The following is a 17548-nucleotide window of genomic DNA, read 5'->3' as shown; positions in this document are numbered from 1 at the left end:
AAATAGAGAGCAAATAAAACTTATTAATTTGGATAGAAGGTGTTACTTTTTGTGGATACATACTCTTTTCCGCTATAGCCTATAGCTATGAACAAACTTGTGGGACTAACTCTTTTTTACTCCATTTTTTTGGTTAAAGTTATGTTTTTAAAAAAAAAACATAACTTTGGGTGGGGTAAGAAGGTAGTAAATTAATAATATTCGATATCAATTGATGCAAATAGAATAGACAGGTGAACAGCCAGAGATTTATCTGTAAAGGAATTCCCTTTCCCATATCAGAAAAAGGTATCAAGGGTTTCGAAGTAAACATATCTCTTCATTTCTTCACCCCTAAGTTTATTAAGATGAGATAAAAGGCACAAATATCAGCTTGCAATTCTTACTCTTTTCATGTTTAGCTTTAATTTTCCAATTTGAGAGGAGTCGCATCATAGTAATATTTTGAGAGGTACTTTTACAAGTGCTGCATTCCAATTTTTCCTGGTTTCCACTCAAGAATCTTTTAACTTATAAGTAGAAGTCTCCAAATTTGGGAAGTAGCTTATGAAGATCGTCTACGCATATTCGATTTGAGTAACTGATCGTCCATATAAAACGTGCAAGAAAAATCCTAGTAATTTTAGCTTTAATAAAATCAAATTTGAATAGCTAGAGAAAAATAAAGCGGTTCTTGAGATTTGCATGATTTCATCTCAGTAGTAGGACAAGATTACAAGTTTCTTGTAAAGAAAGCACTTCAAGAAATTTCAATGGAGAAGTTTTACGAAATAATAGATTAGTGGCACAGCAATTTTGTAAAGCTTCATAGCTCGTGGTTATTTTGTAACTTCTGCATAACTAAGAGCTTGTTAGAACAATATGATATCATAAAATAAAAATAAAACAAAAAAACCAAAAAATCAGAGAGAAGACATTGTTTAACCAAAAAGTAGTTTTTGTGGTCAAAACAAATAAAATAGTCATTACAATTTCAAATAACCAATTTTACTTCACTTTTCCTAATTTAAATGAATAGCAAATAATGGAATAAAATATTGAGAGAATAAGAAAAAAGAAATTTTATTGATAATCGCAGCTTCCTTTCAAAAGGAGAGAATAAGGTCTTCAATTAGCAGAAAATAAAAGTATAAGCAATTGATAGTATAATTCTGTGAATTTTTTATGATCGTACAATATATGGTAAGGGAGTTTATATAAGCGTAGAATATGTAACTGTTTTGACCTACTTAATTCTTGTCCATTACTAATTTTTTTACATTGATTATTCGTTACATGGTAATTTGTAACCTTCCCCGGTTCTTTAATTATCCATGCACGTCTATTTCTTTTTTTTTTTTCAAAATGTCAAGTATGGTATCTTTGTAAGAGATCTCGTAGGTGTTTTACCCATATTTTTTCTAATCTTCATTCTTCTTTATCATTATTTTGACTCTTATGCCATCTATCAGCATATCACTAATTCACGCGGCAAATCTATTTTTCCACCAATACAGACATATCTAATCCGGATTAAGGGGTCGGTCAGCAGAATTGCTGTAGAATATCTAAGATAGGTCCATCAGGCCCCAAAGGTGATCATTGTTCATAAAGTAGAATCCACCGGATCTTCGACTAAATGATAAAATTAAGATAAGAGCCAATGGACTTGTTATGCTTTCGCGCTTTGTTTATTATTGGAATTTTTCGTATATATAGTAAAATATTAAAAAGTACTTTACCCGGTATATCTTGGATTCTTGGTTTCCAAACTTTCAAAAAGTATCTCGATTTCTTTTACAATTTGTCTACAATCAGAGTAGTATCTGCAATGACGGAAGAAAAAAAAAACAGAATAGAATCTGCAATATGTCACCATCTTCTCCAACTAATGTTGGCATTAGTGCATTTACCATGAATTCAAGAAATAAAAAGAAATCGTTCCCAAGTCAAAGCCAAGTGTCAAATGGCTTCATTTACTCAAATTTACAAAGCTACAGACTACAGTACAAACTAAACTAGGAGGGCATTAAACCAAGATGTATATTCCATACAGGAAATTTAGCCTAACCACAATGTTTGAGCACTATTACTTCTCTGACAACTGCCAAAATTAATAAGGTACAACAACCACATGTACCTACGAAAACTATAACACTGCAGCATAAAATCACTAGAACACAACTCATATGCTTGTAGTTTCCATCTCCAACACCTTATATAACAGCCAGATTGGCATGAAAAGTAAGAAAATAAATCTTTAGATGGCTTTGATTCTCTTTGCCACATCTATGGCACTATGGTTCGGTGTCAGCATAAGATATGCTTTCTCCGTTCCATCAGGCATGATCGATGTATTTATTTTCTTCATTTCAATCTTAAACAGCTTCTTTACACCATCCCTTATGCTCTTCTTGTCAGCATCTTCGTGAACAACAAACACCAAAGTATTGTGACGTAATATATTCCTCATTGTAGACTCAGTGATCAGAGGATATCTGATAACCTGAAAATATTCGACTCTGTTCTTCCGTGATGCACTACTGTTGAGATTTTTGGGGTTCCTTTCCTTTCTCAATATCTTCTTCCGTCCAGATGAGACTGAATTTTGGATATCCAATACATGCCTACTGGTTGATTCGTTCGATTTTACTTCCATGGCACATTCTATCCCGTGTTTCTAGGCATCGCCCTCCTTGCAACCTTCAATATCACCAGCTACAGAACACAGAGACCTTTGCAGAAGGTGAGAACCTTTGGCGTTGAAGCTTGTCAATAGTCCCTAATATCAGGAAACCACTTTTATTTAACTGCAACTGATACTGGACTTGAACCATTTTTTAGTCCAGGAAATGCGATGTTGGCAACCATTAAAGCTAAGGATCGTGTGACATAGACCAAAAACAGCAAACTATTCTAGGAACACAATCTTCAACTTGCATTTTTCCTTTATTTGTTAGATCTTAGGTTAAAAAGAGAGAAGGGTCACGAATCATGAGAAAAACATCAATAACCTTCAAGCACTTTGTTACATTTCCGCATAGATTACTCTGCATAAACTTCCCATACACTCAATGTTGACAAGCTTTGAAGTATCTTTATTCATGTGATGCAACGACAAGAGCAATAAGAACTAATGACCACTTAAAAGAAAGCCAAATTACTGTTTCAAGGATATGTGATCCCAGTGCCAATAGACAATAGATAGTAGTATAAAATTTGAACATTGGGTTGATTTGGAGCTCAGAATGAGGACATTCAGATGTCCAAATGGGATAACATTGACAGTTTTTTAGACCTAACTACAACACTTGTCGTCTTATAGTATCTTATCATTTTGGATACACTTATGTCAGCTTAAATCTTTTGGTTTAGGCAACAGCCTTAAATTGCCATAGTAAAACCCAGAATAGCATCCAAGGTTCTATTATCCCAACCAACAAGATGCTAATACAACTTCTAATTCACAGCATCCACTAGAACTAGATGATCAGAACAAACTTATTCAGAACCACATTGTTCGACCCACCAGCTCCAGCTAGAACAAAGGAATGCAAAAGGAAATCGGACAAATTAAACACATACAACTAAGGATAAACCATTACAAAATTCAGAAAGCTACCAACAAAAACTCATACTCCATCCATTTCAGCGTCTATATGACTTTTTCCATCATGGGACACAGTATTAATAAAAGCCTCATCTTCTTCACTTAAAGCACTGAAGCAATGCGAAGCGAGGGGTCATCATTCACCATATGCAAATATAATACAACACACCTTATGAACTTCACAGCGATTTAGTAATAAAGTTAATTAGGACTTCCACACATTGCAAACTCTGTTTCCAAACATCTAATCTGAATGTTTGCCCAAACAACACATTATCACTGGAGAGCAAGAAATCCATGTAAGGCAGACATGTCAAAAGTATTTAGCTATTGCAAGGGCAATAATTGTGCCTTTTTGTATTTAAGCCAACTTATAAAGTTAATACAGCACAGAATTAGATGCCTTCTAAACAATCAATGGTAAAAGTAAGCATCTTCAACGCGAGAATACAAACTTTGATTTCTCCCGACATAAAGCAGGAAATAGAAGTTAATAGAGCTACCTTCACCATCCTTTCTCAATTTCAAATCACTTTATAATCTTGACTCATACTAACAGATATATGTATTGTGCTCTGGTGATTTATGTAAGGTTGCAGACGTCAATTATTAGTGAAGAGAAAAGTAATTTGGAGAAGAAAAAGTAATTTGGAGAAGAAACGGGGACACTTCTAGGCGATCATCCAGAAAGAAAGGTTACATACTTTGAAGAAGGTATTGTCCAAGGCATGCATGACTCATTTTGTGACGAAAAACAAAGCGTTGTTATTCCCCATGGCAAACGTTGCAATTTGCATGACTCCAAGCACATTTTGCCGAATACTTTCAGGAAAACAAGGTCAATAACTCTGAAGACTTGCATAGTAAGCCCCATGGCAAATGAGAGCATTGCCAAATTTGAGCTGAGAAAATATCAAAAACAAAGGATATGAAATGAAAGATGGATAGTTACTTGAGCTCAAGATAACCGACCACATGAATAAGAGATCCTAAAAGCAGCGAAAAGGGATCTGAAGATAATACCCAATACTTTAAACCTCTCATCTAGCGGTTCTCTTATTTCAAGATTTTTCTCTCTGGGACTTACACAAGATATTTAAGTTGAGCTTGAGTGACCCGAACTGTTATGCTATCTGAAGAAGGAGAAGAATGAAAGAACAAATGAACTTGAACTTATGACATACTAGCATTTTATCCAATGATATTTTCCAATCAATTTATCATTCTCAATCTTCGAAAGGAATATCAGGTCCCTTTTTTCTTGAGTTCTTTCAAATACCAGAAGAGAATGATTTCACTTTCTTCTTTGAAACTAAGCGCTGAAGACCAAGTGATATCATGACCTGCAGCAGAATAGTGTCTTACCTTTGGGTGTCCAGTCAACTACTCTGCCTCAATGCATTTGGTGGACTTGCATATATCCTAGATTCTACTAGCAACAACAACAACAACCACCCAGTATAATCCGACTTAGTGGGGTCTGGGAAGGGTAGTGTATACGCAGACTTTACCCCTACACTGGGGTAGAGAGGCTGTTTCCAATAGACCCTCGGCATCCTTCCCTCCAAGAACTTCTCACCTTGCTCTTGGGGAGACACGAACTCACAACCTCTTGGTTGGAAGTGGAGGTTGCTTACCATCCCTCTTGACTATTACAATAAAATAAAGACCAATGCAAGATTCCATTTCAAAAAGAACCTTTGAGGAATAATTCCATTTCTCATTTTCCTCAAAGCCATAGGCTCAAGGTCATTGGACCTTATAAAATTAGCCTTAAAGGAAATCCTAAAGCGCAGCAATATTTAGCAAAATTGAAGAAAGCACTAAACTTGAACAAAATGTAAGGCTTAACTTTGAGCAATTTCTTATGTCGCAGAATAATGCATAAATACTTATTCAAGGGGATCAATAGACTGGCGATAACAAAGAGTTGAAGTTGCTGCTTCAACCTCAAAATATGAATGCGAGACAAAAAAGTATTTCCACTTTGAAATAGTGTTTACACGCAGTGATTCAATGAATAGAAAGATCACGATACACTATTCTATATATAATTAAACATGATCCCAACTAATTATTTAGATATAACCGCATATACAAAGTACAACATGTATATGTCTGCGTGCGTGTGTGCGTCTGTGCGACGAGCAAGGGGAGCGGAGAAACAAGGAGTTGAAAAAATAGAAGTAATAAATTTAAAAAAAAACTCACATCGTTGGTCAGACGGGAATAGTCGAGAAAAGAGCATAGCTTTATAGAAGAAGACGACACTTGAAAGGGAACAACGGCGAAAGAAGACGGGGCCCTGATGATTGATACTGAAGACCTGAAAGTCTGATCCTGGGGGCGGCCTGAACGAACAATAGCCGCCGGAGATGCTATTGCAGCAGCCATGGGATATGGACGGCGTCACCGACTAAAGAGCAGCGAGTAAATCCAGAAAAGTAAAAAATAATAGGGTTTTGGAGTGGAAGGATCCAGAAAGAAACATGCTTTTTCGCAAATGTCTGCTTTAAATTATATTGCACTTTGGTCCCTATAGTTGTATGTTATAGTTTTTGTCCCTCTACGAGTGGATCAACTCCAAATATTTGGTACCCATATATTTGGAGCAACTATCCAAATAGTTGCTCCTACTAACTTTCCCATTCATTAGATAGCTAGAAAATATCATCAAAATTTTGCAAGCCATGTACAGTAGAATTTGTGTCATTATAAGAGCTTGGATCAACTGGTCACTCTATTTATATAATGTCAATATGGTCCAAGCACTCTTATTGTAAATGCTCATTGATATATTGATTCATTCCAAGCTCTCGATAATTTGAAGATCACTACCAAGCTGACGATCGAGTGAGGCTAATCACTTCGACGTTTGAGCACTTCCACTGCAAAAAGATAAGCCGAAGTTCGAGTCTATTGCACGATAAAAGAGAACATTGTTGTCTTGTTGATCCTTCTGGAAAAGGGCAGGAGTTATTAAAAAATTTAAATTAAAACAACTTTATCAATTATGCCAAGACTTCCCTTTTATTAAAAAATTTAAATTTAAAAAAAAACGAAGAGAGAGATCTTTCAAATTTTAAAAATGACCACCAAGCTCACCAAATAGTTTCCTCTCAAAATTCCTCATAGTTTATCAATTAACTGTATATGTCATCATATGGTCTCTTAAAAATCTAATAATATTTTTTTTGGCTCCGATAGATTAGGGAAGAAATTCAAAAATAGTCAGTTTTACAAGTGGTCATTCAAAAATAGCCACAGTTTCAAAAGTAATCGAAATTTAGCCACTTTTCATGTAAATATAAATTTGAACGAAAACACTGTTCGAAATTCGGAAAAATACTCCAGCATAATATACTGGAGTTTGGAGCACCGGTGCTCCAGTCTCCAGTATATTATACTGTAGCCAGCAAAGTATACCGGTCCAGCATAATATGCTGGAAGTTTATACACAGGTGTACCGAACTCCAGTATATTATGCTGGACCAGTCTTTGTTGCAGCAAAATAGTGGCTATTTTTCATTGACTTGACAAACGCTGACTATTTTTGAATCACCAGTCCGAAAACTGGCTAGAACGTGCTATTTTAACATAGATTAGCTAGTTAGTTGTACTAGGAGTTTTTAATAACCTAATAAAATTATGAATGGAGTACAGTCTGATTTAGTTCTGACTGGATACTAATTTAGTTGTCATACCGCAATAACATATTTTTCAGCATGAAAAAATATGTTAAGTACCCTGAATGTCGATTACACATACATTATAACGTAAAAAGAAAAATATTGGCAGACACATGCACGTATACAACAACGAAAATATACTATGTAAAGAGCAAAAATGAATCGGTTAAATGGATTGCAGCACAATTCATGAAATTAAGATCTAACAATACATGCATATATATTGCGCGCCTAGGGAAAAAACTGACTCGAGCTGAACCTTTCAATTATGAGACGCATCATCATAATTTAATATAAAAGCGCTGAAGTTTAATTCATTGACTGACATGTAGGAGAAATCAATCCTCGTCCACGTTCGTAAGAGCTCTGTATCTTCTTCCTCTAGTTCTAGGAATAGGTGGAAGATTCGATAATGTCACCAAGTTACCAACTTTAACATCGTCACTAGACTGCTTGCAAGAGAAGATACACAAATAGCTTTTCTTTGATCCCTTTGACGATCCAATATTCTTTCTTGGCTCATAATCAATGGGTCTTCGCTCGCTGTTTCCTACACTTTTTGTGCACTCTATTAATGCTGCAACAAAAGGGTCGTCACGTGGCGAGCATCTCATTGAAGTGCTTCTGCTAACTGGAGGCCGAGAGACGAACGGCGCCGGTGGCGGCGGAATCTTTTCAACGTTGAAATTATAAGAAGATGATAATTTCTGGTGTGTGAAATATTTAGGGACTCCAGGTGAATCTTCCCATGAAAACGCTATACTTCCTTGTGAATCAACTTTTTGATGACTCATTTTTTGTTTGTGTTGGAATAATAAACTCTTTGCATTTGTAACTTACACTGTTTTATATTCACTAGGTTTCAATTTTCAAATAAATTTAGCCCGAAATAATCCACGCTCTCTTGACTAATACACCAACACCAAATTCCTTGTCAGGACGAGCAAGTGAAACGTCAAGAAAAAGACTATTTTGCTTGCAGAAGAATTTAAGAGTTAAAAGTTCAATTATTGGACGATAATCAATGAGGTTTAATTCTGCTTTAATTTTGTTATTTGCTTTAGTTAAAAAAGTACTACCCTTATTATCAAGAAAGAGTATTCTGAAACTTAAATTAAATTAAATTTCTTGTGAAATCTATTTTTGCAGTCAACAATAATTTTCTTGACAGGGACCATCTTCTGTTTCTTTCATTGGTTGCTTATTGGCAACACATGCATCCCAAAAAAACAGATTAAGGTAAAATGTCATAATCGATCTTTTTTCTATTGCTCCCGTTTCAGGACATCTTTAGGTAAGATAAATGATGCTCTTCCTTAAACTTTTCTTGTAATAATTATTTAAACTACTCTTGTGGTCTCAGAAAAATTATAGAGTTTGATACGACAGTCAAACATTTGATTTTCAGTAAAATCTAACACATATAACTTCTTTACTTCTTTTGAAAATAAATTATATATTTTGGAACAGTACAAAAGTACTCTAAATCATAACTAGATTAAAAAAAAAATTGATGAGAATCTGTAGAAAAACTGTAATAAGAAAAGAAATTATTTGACATCTCGATTAATAATATAGAATGTGAGCAAGGGAGTAAAACCATTTGTTATCATTCACATATGAATTTCCCCCCCTGCTATATACATATCACATATACGATATTTTTATATTCAAAGCTCAAACTCAAGACCCTAATTAAAGGAGGAGGGATCAATGCCGTCATACCATACTCCTTAGAAGTTAGAACTAAATCTCAGTTGGTAGAGGCGTTGAGCTTTCATCTTGTTGTCACGGTAAAAACAGTAATTATGCCAAAACGAGAAATACTGAATCTTTAATCTGTCGTTACTCGTATTTTTAGGCGTTCGAATTGCATCTAGATTAGGATAATTGAATAGCTCGTTGTGCATTCACAATCAAGCTCTTTTATAGTTGCAAAGAAAAAACTGCAGTTCTCCATGTTCTATTTAGAAAATAGAGAACGATATATTACCTAGCTCTTAACACAATCTGGTTAATTCATGTACTCCAACTCGACATTTTTTAGTGAATACGAGCTACTGAATTACATCAGAATGTAGCCAATTCATCACTTCGTTAAGGACTTTTTCCAAGAGAAAATAGTAATATTTACTTTCTTTTAGGAAAGGTAAAAGGAAAATCAAAGCCACAACGTTACAAGGGAAACAACCGCTACCTGTTCCATTCATTGTTCAGTAATTTGGCAAATACAAAATTGGCCGGTCGATGAAATTAATTACATTCGCTAGTCAAAAAGTATATAAAATATGCATATTATGTATATATAATACACATATATACACAAAAATATATATTTTGCCGGCTATATTATATTTGAAAGCATATACATTTTTCATAAAAATTTAGAGAACTTGAAAAGGAGAGACTTTAGCTCCTTAGTTAATTAGATTTAAGGCTTCACTGAAGTTGGTGAATTGTTAATCTTCTTTTATCAGTTAACATTACGATTATTTTGTGCTTTTTTGTTTCTTTCTAACTATAAGGTTCGGTAACAACTACTCCAATAGTGAAATCATTACATATAAATAAAAACATATGGGAAAGAGGATGGTTAAACTGGCAATCGTACTTTAAATTGCACCTTAAGCAAGCAGGTTGGTTGGAGGTACCAAGTCGAAGCTATTAACTAATTCCTTAAAATAAGGATTATTACCACCATGAAGCACATTTTCCAGCTTTGTTTCTTCAATGAAGCTATTATGACTTAATTAGGCTTAGAAGCACAAAAACTAGCCAACAAAATTTCTTTCTCAGTCAATGAACAAAACTTAAATTGATTAGTTCCTCACTTCCATTACTTGGGATAAGAGATCGCTTGTAAAGTTAAAATGTATAAATAACTTTTCCGGACATGTTTAAAGGACATTTACTTTTTCTCACTTCAACTTTAACTTCGACGCAATAGTCGTTCAAATGACTAAGGGATTTTTATACAAATAGTCTATCATATTTATTTTTTACTTTTTCTAGCCATAAATTATACATATAATACATAAAATATCCATATATTATATTTTCACCGATTATTTTAGTTTAAACAGTTTGGTGAGCAGCTATTTAGGTTAATTCTTCTAGAAGTAACCCAATTTGTAGCTGGTCCAAAACGGTGAGATTGTACTTAAGCCCAGCTCAAAATTATTTTGTTTGGCAAAGGAAGCCCATGTTCAAGCCCAAACACGATCCACTTTCTTACATTGGAGGCTAGGGTTCTCTGTGTCTGTATAAAATGTATTTGTCAGCTTCAATTGGTAGTTTGAGGCGGTGAAGACAAAAGAATGCATTCCTGAGATAATTGTATTTATACCATTATCCTTCATGTGATGACTCTCTGTGCGTGTCGTCTGAGCCTCCCTCTTTGCTTTCTTTTGATTTTCTATTTCCTTGAAAATTTCCTCCTACCATATCTTAATTTTTTTCCCTTTTATTGTTAATTTAATTGAGAGGCGATGAAGAAACAAAACATTTCTCGATGCTGATATAACATTATTATGTTATACTTTTTTGATGACCTATTTGTGCGTGTCTGAGCCTCTTCCATTTTTTTATTTGGCATGGCATTCTTGTTTTAATTGAAAAATGTCTTCTTTATTATGTGATGTTTTATTATTTTCTTTTCATTTGGGGCTCTGATAAGATTTACGTGAAGCTGTGAGAGCTGTATTTCCTTCTCCTGAATTCTAATGGCGTGAGACTCACCCCTTTGTAACTATTCCAACTTCCCCTTCCCTTATTGTTTTTACTTTTTGTGATTTTTTGAAGCAAGCATTTGTCAATTTATTGGCAAAAATTACATAAAAATCTGTAATTATCATCAATGAATTAACTATAGAATAGTTGGGAGAACAAACATTCATACAACCATTAATTCCTGGAAATAAAGAGATTATTGGAGTTATCTTATCATTTCTATTTAATTCCAATACGCTTGGTGTAAGAAAGAATCTCTTTTCAGCTCTTTGAAGGGAAAGAGATCGACTTTTATCAACTTTAGCTCTTCAAGAAGATGGTGGGATCTTCTTTGTCTTCTGCACGCAACTTGAGAAAAACTATGGATTTAGACTTCAACATCCGTTAAGAAAGGGACACTAGATGTGAAAGAACTCCTAAAGCTAACTCATACACTCCATTTATTGTCCAAGATTATATAAGATGGAGTAATATTTTCTACTCAATCAATACGGGACTTTAACATCCTTTATATCAGACAATAATTGTACTCTCAACCAATATGGGGTTCTAATATAATGTAATTCCTCCTATCAAATGCATTGCTCAATAACTCCTACGCCTTCAAACCTAAGTTTCAAGGACAAATTAATCGATGGAATTCAAGATGGAGAGATCCACATGATCATAGATTCACATAATCAATCTCATCCATCTCCTTCCAACGGATTTGAAAATACAATCCCTTACTCAAATGATGATCACCTAATTCATCTATCTCCGGAAGACCTACATCGCATTTACTCTCCATGGAAATACTCAACGATTATAAAGCTACAAGGAATGATAATCCAACATCAATTACTCAAAAAGAAAATTCAGGACATGTGGAAACTAAAAGAAAATTTTTCATTCATTGACCTAGGATCCGATTATTATATTACAAAGTTTAGCAATGAAGATAGCATGCACAAAGTCCTCATCAGGTCCTTGGTTCATCTTTGGCCATTTCCTATTTGTCCAAAAATGGGTACCAAATTTTATTGCCTCAAAAGCTAAGATTTCACTGGCTGCTATTTGGATACGTTTACCACAATTGCCAATAGAATTTTACGACGGCCAAATACTTACAAAAGTTGGTAACAAGATTGGTAAACTATTAAAAATTGATGCATGCACCTCTTCTACCCTTAGGGGCCGTTATGCTAGACTATGCATTGAAATTCCATTGAAGGTTCTGGTTACACCATTCATTTACAGCTGGACACCACAAACAAGAAATCCACTATGAAGGAATCAATTTCCTATGCAAGAATTATGGTAGATTAGGGCATTCAATGGCCTCATGCATCTACACGAAGCAAAGAAGCAAACCTTCCATTTCAGAAGGGGACAATGCCACTAGCCAATCCAAGGCATTAGACACTTCAAGTCATGGCATGCAAAAGGGATCTTCACTGCCCAAGGAGGACCCTGACACACTGTTACTTTCCCCAAGAAGAAAAAGTCTGTGTACAAGCCAAAACTACAACAAACCAATACTGGTAAGGCAATGGTTCATTTACTTCCCATCCCAGGTAAGTCTTCCCCCTCCCCCCGATCTCGAAATATTAATCTTAATGGGAACATTGTTACTACTTTTTACATGCTAATAATACTAATCAAAATGAAAATACAGTTGACACAAGAGACTCCTTTGATGCATTGGACAATCCGCCAATTAACACCAATGAAATCACAAGGAGCCTAGGAAGTATCGACACATCCTGCATTAATGAGCCAATAGACGTCCACTTGGCAGACTCAAAAACAACCCAATTAAATCACATGCATTCTCATAATTACTCATCTACTACTAATGATGCCCTAACCCCTCCTAAACCTAATCGCATGTCACACACAAACATCACTAATTCTACTAATATAGCCTACTCCCTCACTAATGCAAGATTATCTAACTGCATGGGAAATAATACTCCACCTCTATTACCCAACCACGTGGCCAAAAAATTATCCTCCCAGTCCCAAATGACCAATGAATCATACCATATTTCCCTATCAAAATCCAAGCAAAATCTTTCTAACACTACTGCTCCAAGTAACCTAAAAGATATCCCTATAGATATCAACACTGCCAGTCTCACTATCTCGATTACTCACAGCAAAAACCGAAACCACTACCCTTCTAACATTCATATAAACCCTACCCCTCCTCTTGACAATGCTAAGGATCCCAATTACTCAAAGAAGAAGATATCGTCTAATGCAATTACTAAGGCACCAACGAGCCCTAAACATGTCCAACTATCTTCTTCCCCAAAATCAAGCAACGAGCAACCAGATTTTCTTCATCCAACCGCCATTACCACAAGATCATCAACCCCTCTCGTGGGTAGAGCAAGCCCTCATGGGCCATGCAATAACGTTTAGCATGGTCCTCAATGGTCAAGAAATGATCATAGCGCTACAGAACTCTCATTTCCTAGCTCAACTAGTTTCTGAGGGGATGAACATGGCTATGAACAATTACTTTAATCACGTGTGGATGAACAACATCCTCCACCCACTAGCCCTATCCCTAAACCTCAGTCAAGCCCAAGCTATGAGAACTCAATGGAGTCTACCACCCCACTTCAACCCTATTCAATCTCAACAAGTCCTAGTGGATCTCCCATTCTTCCCTCCAAGGGAGATCAACAACATGAATCCCATCTTCATCCCCTGGACGACTCCCTTCGGCACTGTAGCCCCATAAAACAACCAGCCACCACCCCATGCACCACCTCCACAACATGCACAACCTCCACCCCCACAGGATCCCCATGCACTACCTCAGATCCCTCAAATGAACCCTCAGGTTCAGGTCCCTCCCAATGCACCAGAACCAGAAAATGTAGAGATGGAGGAGGAGGAGGAAGTAAATCTACTGGGATCCGGTCCAGTCCTAGAATTTTCAAGAATCAACGAGGTAAAATTATACCTCTTTAGGGATCAAAGAGAGAAAAGATATCTCCTAAGCTGCCCAGTAGCACTATACAAATTCTCAATGGATGTGAGACCCCCTCAGGACCCAACAGTGGGGAATCATGCCATGATTTTAGTTCCTTCATTAAGGAGGAACCCAGTTCCTCAAGCACAGATGGAAAATGGGACACCAACCAACCATGCAAATATGTATAGGCCTACCAATGTTATACTTTGGAACATCCGGGGTGGTAACAATGAGAATTTTATGGTCAACTTTCCGGAAATGGTGGACACTCATAGACCTTGCATGGTCACTCTACTAGAAACTAGAATGGAAAGTCATATGTTCCTTCTAAGTGATTTTGAATTTTCTCAAATGATTGAAGTTCCTAGTAAGGGTCAATCAGGTGGTATTGTGCTTCTATGGGATGCAAATGTGGTCAAGGTCCATAACTTTGTTAGAAACAATCAAGAAATACATGCCTCAATCGAGGTACTTCCCTTAAAAGTTACTTGGCTCTTTTCTTCCGTTTATGCTAGTACTAAATTGTTTAAACAGGTAGAAATGTGGAATAACATAGAAAAAATCAGCAATAATGTAAAGGGTCCATGGCTACTGGGGGGATTTCAATGATGTCATTACCTCAAGTGATAAGCTTGGAGGTAACACCATTAATCGTAGACGTAGCAAAAAGATTTGGAAAAAATATTAATCATTATAATCTATTAAACTTAGGTTACAAGGGTTGTAAATACACTTGGTCTAACCATAGAAAAAAATCAAAAGGTTTAATTATGGAACGACTAGATAGGATCTTTGTGAACAAAGATTGGATTGACCTTTACCTTAAGGCCGTAGTCATTCATCTTCCAAAAACTCATTCCGACCATAATCCTCTTCTATTAAACCTAAAACCTAGGAATGGAAACAGTAGAGATAAACCTTTTCGATTAGAAACTATTTGGTGTAGACATCCGGACTTCATTAATATAGTTAAACAAAGTTGGTTAGGGAAAGACCTAGTTGATGAGCAAAAATAATTTACTAAGGAGGTTATTAATTGAAAAAATACTACTTTTGGGGATATCTTTAAAAAAAAGAGACAAATCCTTGCTAGACTAAATGGAATCCAGTCTTTCCCCCACTATCACAATAGTCACTTCCTACAAAACCTTGAGTCCACCCTCCAATTAGATTACAACAATATCCTCCATATGGAACATGACTTTTGGAAGTTAAGGTCTAGGAGCAATTGGCTAAATGATGGCGATGCCAACACAAAGTTTTTTCATATTATGGCTTCTAATCTTAAACGTCGTAATGTCATTATGTACTTCACCAATGATAAAGGAGATTGGATAATAGACCCAAATCAAATTTTAGATCACACCTTTACCTTCTTTAGAGAGGCCTTTCAAAGTGCAAAAATTGCCTCCCCAATAAAAAATTCTATCTCTGATCCTTCTACTGTTAATAATCCTAACCTACATTGTCTAGACTACCCTCGTACCAATATAGAAATCATTAAGGCCATTTTTTCTTTCAAACCCTTTAAGGCTCCAGGTCCGGATGGCATCCATCCTTTTTCTATCAAAAGTATTGGCACATTTTAAAAAACTCCTTCACTTCTTATTGCCACCAAGTTCTCCACCCAATCCCTTCCTAGTAGCATCAATGATACTTATTTATGTCTCATTACCAAATTCCCTAATGCTAACAATCTCAAAAACTTTAGACCTATTGGATTGTACAATACTGCTTACAAAGTTATCACTAAAATCATCGCTAATAGATTGAAACCTTTCCTACCCCTCGTTATTAGTCCTATGCAATCTCGTTTCATTAAAAATAGAAGAACTAGTGATAATGCTATAATCATTCAGGAAATTGTGAATAACCTTAGACGTTCAAAAAAGTCTAGCTTTGATATGCTCATTGAACTAGATTTAGAAAAAGGTTTTTGATAGACTAGAATGGTTTTTTGTCCATAGGACCCCCTTCATTACTTCAAATTTCATCCTAAGATTATTAGACTCATTATGCATTGTATTACTACTAGCTCAATATGGGTGTTAGTCAAAAGGTCTAGAACAAACTCCTTCCAACCTAGTAGGGGTATTCGTCAAGGTGATCCTCTCTCCCCCTACATTTTCATATTATGTATTGAACTTCTTTCTAGACTTATCAATCACCAGGTTGACCTTAGGAATTGGGATCCCATCTAAATTGTCCATAGGGGCCCTTCCTTTTCCCATATACTATTTGCGGATGACTTAACTCTTATGGGAAAAGCTAATAAAAAAACTAGCCTATGCATAAAAGGATGCATGGATTTTTTCTCCTTGGAATCTGAACTAACCATAAACAAAACTAAGTCCAGAATTGTTATCCCTCCTACTTGCTCAAAAGATCAGTTAATCTTCCTAACCTCTCTTTTTGGCGTAAAATCCACCACTGAGTTTGGTAAATACCTTGGATTCCTAATCCTTAGTAAATATCCTAAAACCAAGGACTTCCAATTCATCCTGGATAGGTTACATACTAGACTCTCTCACTGAAAATATTCTTTTCTTAATATGGTTGGGCGTACCACCCTAGAAACAAGTACTCTAGGAGCAATCCCCTCGCACATAATGCAATACACTCTCCTTCCTCTCAAAACACTAAAATACATTGATAGAATTTAAAGGGATTTTATTTGGGGCTCTACAAGTACTACTAAAAAGCTTCATCTAATCAGCTAGGATACTGTCACCAAGGATCTAAAGGAAGGTGGTTTGGGTATTCACAAGGCAAAAAATAAGAATTTGGTTACCCTATCAAGCCTTGTATGGAAACTCTTAAAAAATCCATCAACTCCTTGGTGTCACCTCATCATGTCCAAGTATGCTCACTCAAAATCTGTCACAAACTCTTCCTTCATCTGGAAATCCATTCTCCAAGGATGGAAATTATGCAATAAAGGAATTCTTTGGCACCCCTAAAAAAATTCCTGTTTAAACATTTGGTATAATAATTGGATTTATAATTCCTCCTCCCTTAGAAGCTCTATTGAGGGCCCCCTTAACAAAATTGAGTGTGATCTTTCTCTGGGAAATTTAACTAGGGATTGTTATTGGGACTTAAACAAAATTGACTTTGAATTACCCCCAGAAGTGCTCCACAATATTAGTATTACTCCAACTCCCTCCAATAATTCCAAAGTTGATGAATTTAGTTGGAAGCTAAGCTCTAATGGCATTTTCTCCACAAAGTCTTGTTATAATCTCCTCAGTAATCCCTACCCACCTTCAAATTCCCATAAATGGATATGGGATCTCCGTTGTCCTAACAAAATAAAAAATTTCTCTGGAAATGCTTCCACAGTGGATATGGCGCTTTCTCTTCTTCTAACAATGTAGCAGGAATTGGTGGATTATTCCGTAACAGCAATGGAGATTGGATTATGGGATATCATAAAGCAATATGTGCTTCTTCCCCAATTCATGCAGAATTACTGGCCCTTCTGGAAAGACTAAGAATTGAAGTGGACTTTAAACATACATATATGAAAATTAAAACGGATATCACGAATGTTATTAAACTAATACATGA

General features: G+C 35.7%; 1 protein-coding gene, 1 long non-coding RNA gene and 1 other non-coding gene across 3 annotated transcripts; 2 read left to right on the top strand and 1 right to left on the bottom strand.

The window, feature by feature from the left end:
- Positions 1-1849: 1849 nt before the first annotated feature.
- On the bottom strand, positions 1850-6083 carry LOC138886525 (uncharacterized). Its single transcript, XR_011405426.1, has 2 exons — positions 5801-6083; positions 1850-2761 (listed from the first exon to the last, which is right to left on the bottom strand). It is a non-coding gene; the product is annotated as an uncharacterized lncRNA (long non-coding RNA).
- A 4678-nt stretch (positions 6084-10761) lies between these two features.
- On the top strand, positions 10762-10852 carry LOC138886657 (small nucleolar RNA snoR126). The gene has a single exon (XR_011405706.1). It is a non-coding gene; the product is annotated as a small nucleolar RNA snoR126 (small nucleolar RNA).
- A 1089-nt stretch (positions 10853-11941) lies between these two features.
- Positions 11942-13416, top strand: LOC138885337 (uncharacterized). The gene is made up of 3 exons (XM_070166278.1): positions 11942-12137; positions 12247-12492; positions 12665-13416. Exons 1-3 carry the CDS (start codon positions 11942-11944, stop codon positions 13414-13416), a joined length of 1194 nt encoding a protein of 397 aa, XP_070022379.1.
- Positions 13417-17548: the final 4132 nt, after the last annotated feature.

The sequence above is a fragment of the Nicotiana sylvestris genome, chromosome 2 (assembly GCF_000393655.2).
Source record: "Nicotiana sylvestris chromosome 2, ASM39365v2, whole genome shotgun sequence".
NCBI classification, from domain to species: Eukaryota; Viridiplantae; Streptophyta; class Magnoliopsida; order Solanales; family Solanaceae; genus Nicotiana; species Nicotiana sylvestris.
Note: the sequence above shows the minus strand (reverse complement) of the source record. Positions and strands in the feature narration are given on the sequence as shown.

What these genes read in the sequence shown, in the direction of transcription:
- LOC138885337 (XM_070166278.1), top strand. Translation starts at nt 11,942, where the DNA reads ATGAAGATAGCATGCACAAAGTCCTCATCAGGTCCTTGGTTCATCTTT. An exon ending in AAAAGTTGGTAACAAGATTG is followed by an intron (nt 12,138 to 12,246) that starts GTAAACTATTAA and finishes ATTCATTTACAG; the next exon opens with CTGGACACCACAAACAAGAA. An exon ending in ACTTTCCCCAAGAAGAAAAA is followed by an intron (nt 12,493 to 12,664) that starts GTCTGTGTACAA and finishes ATGAAAATACAG; the next exon opens with TTGACACAAGAGACTCCTTT.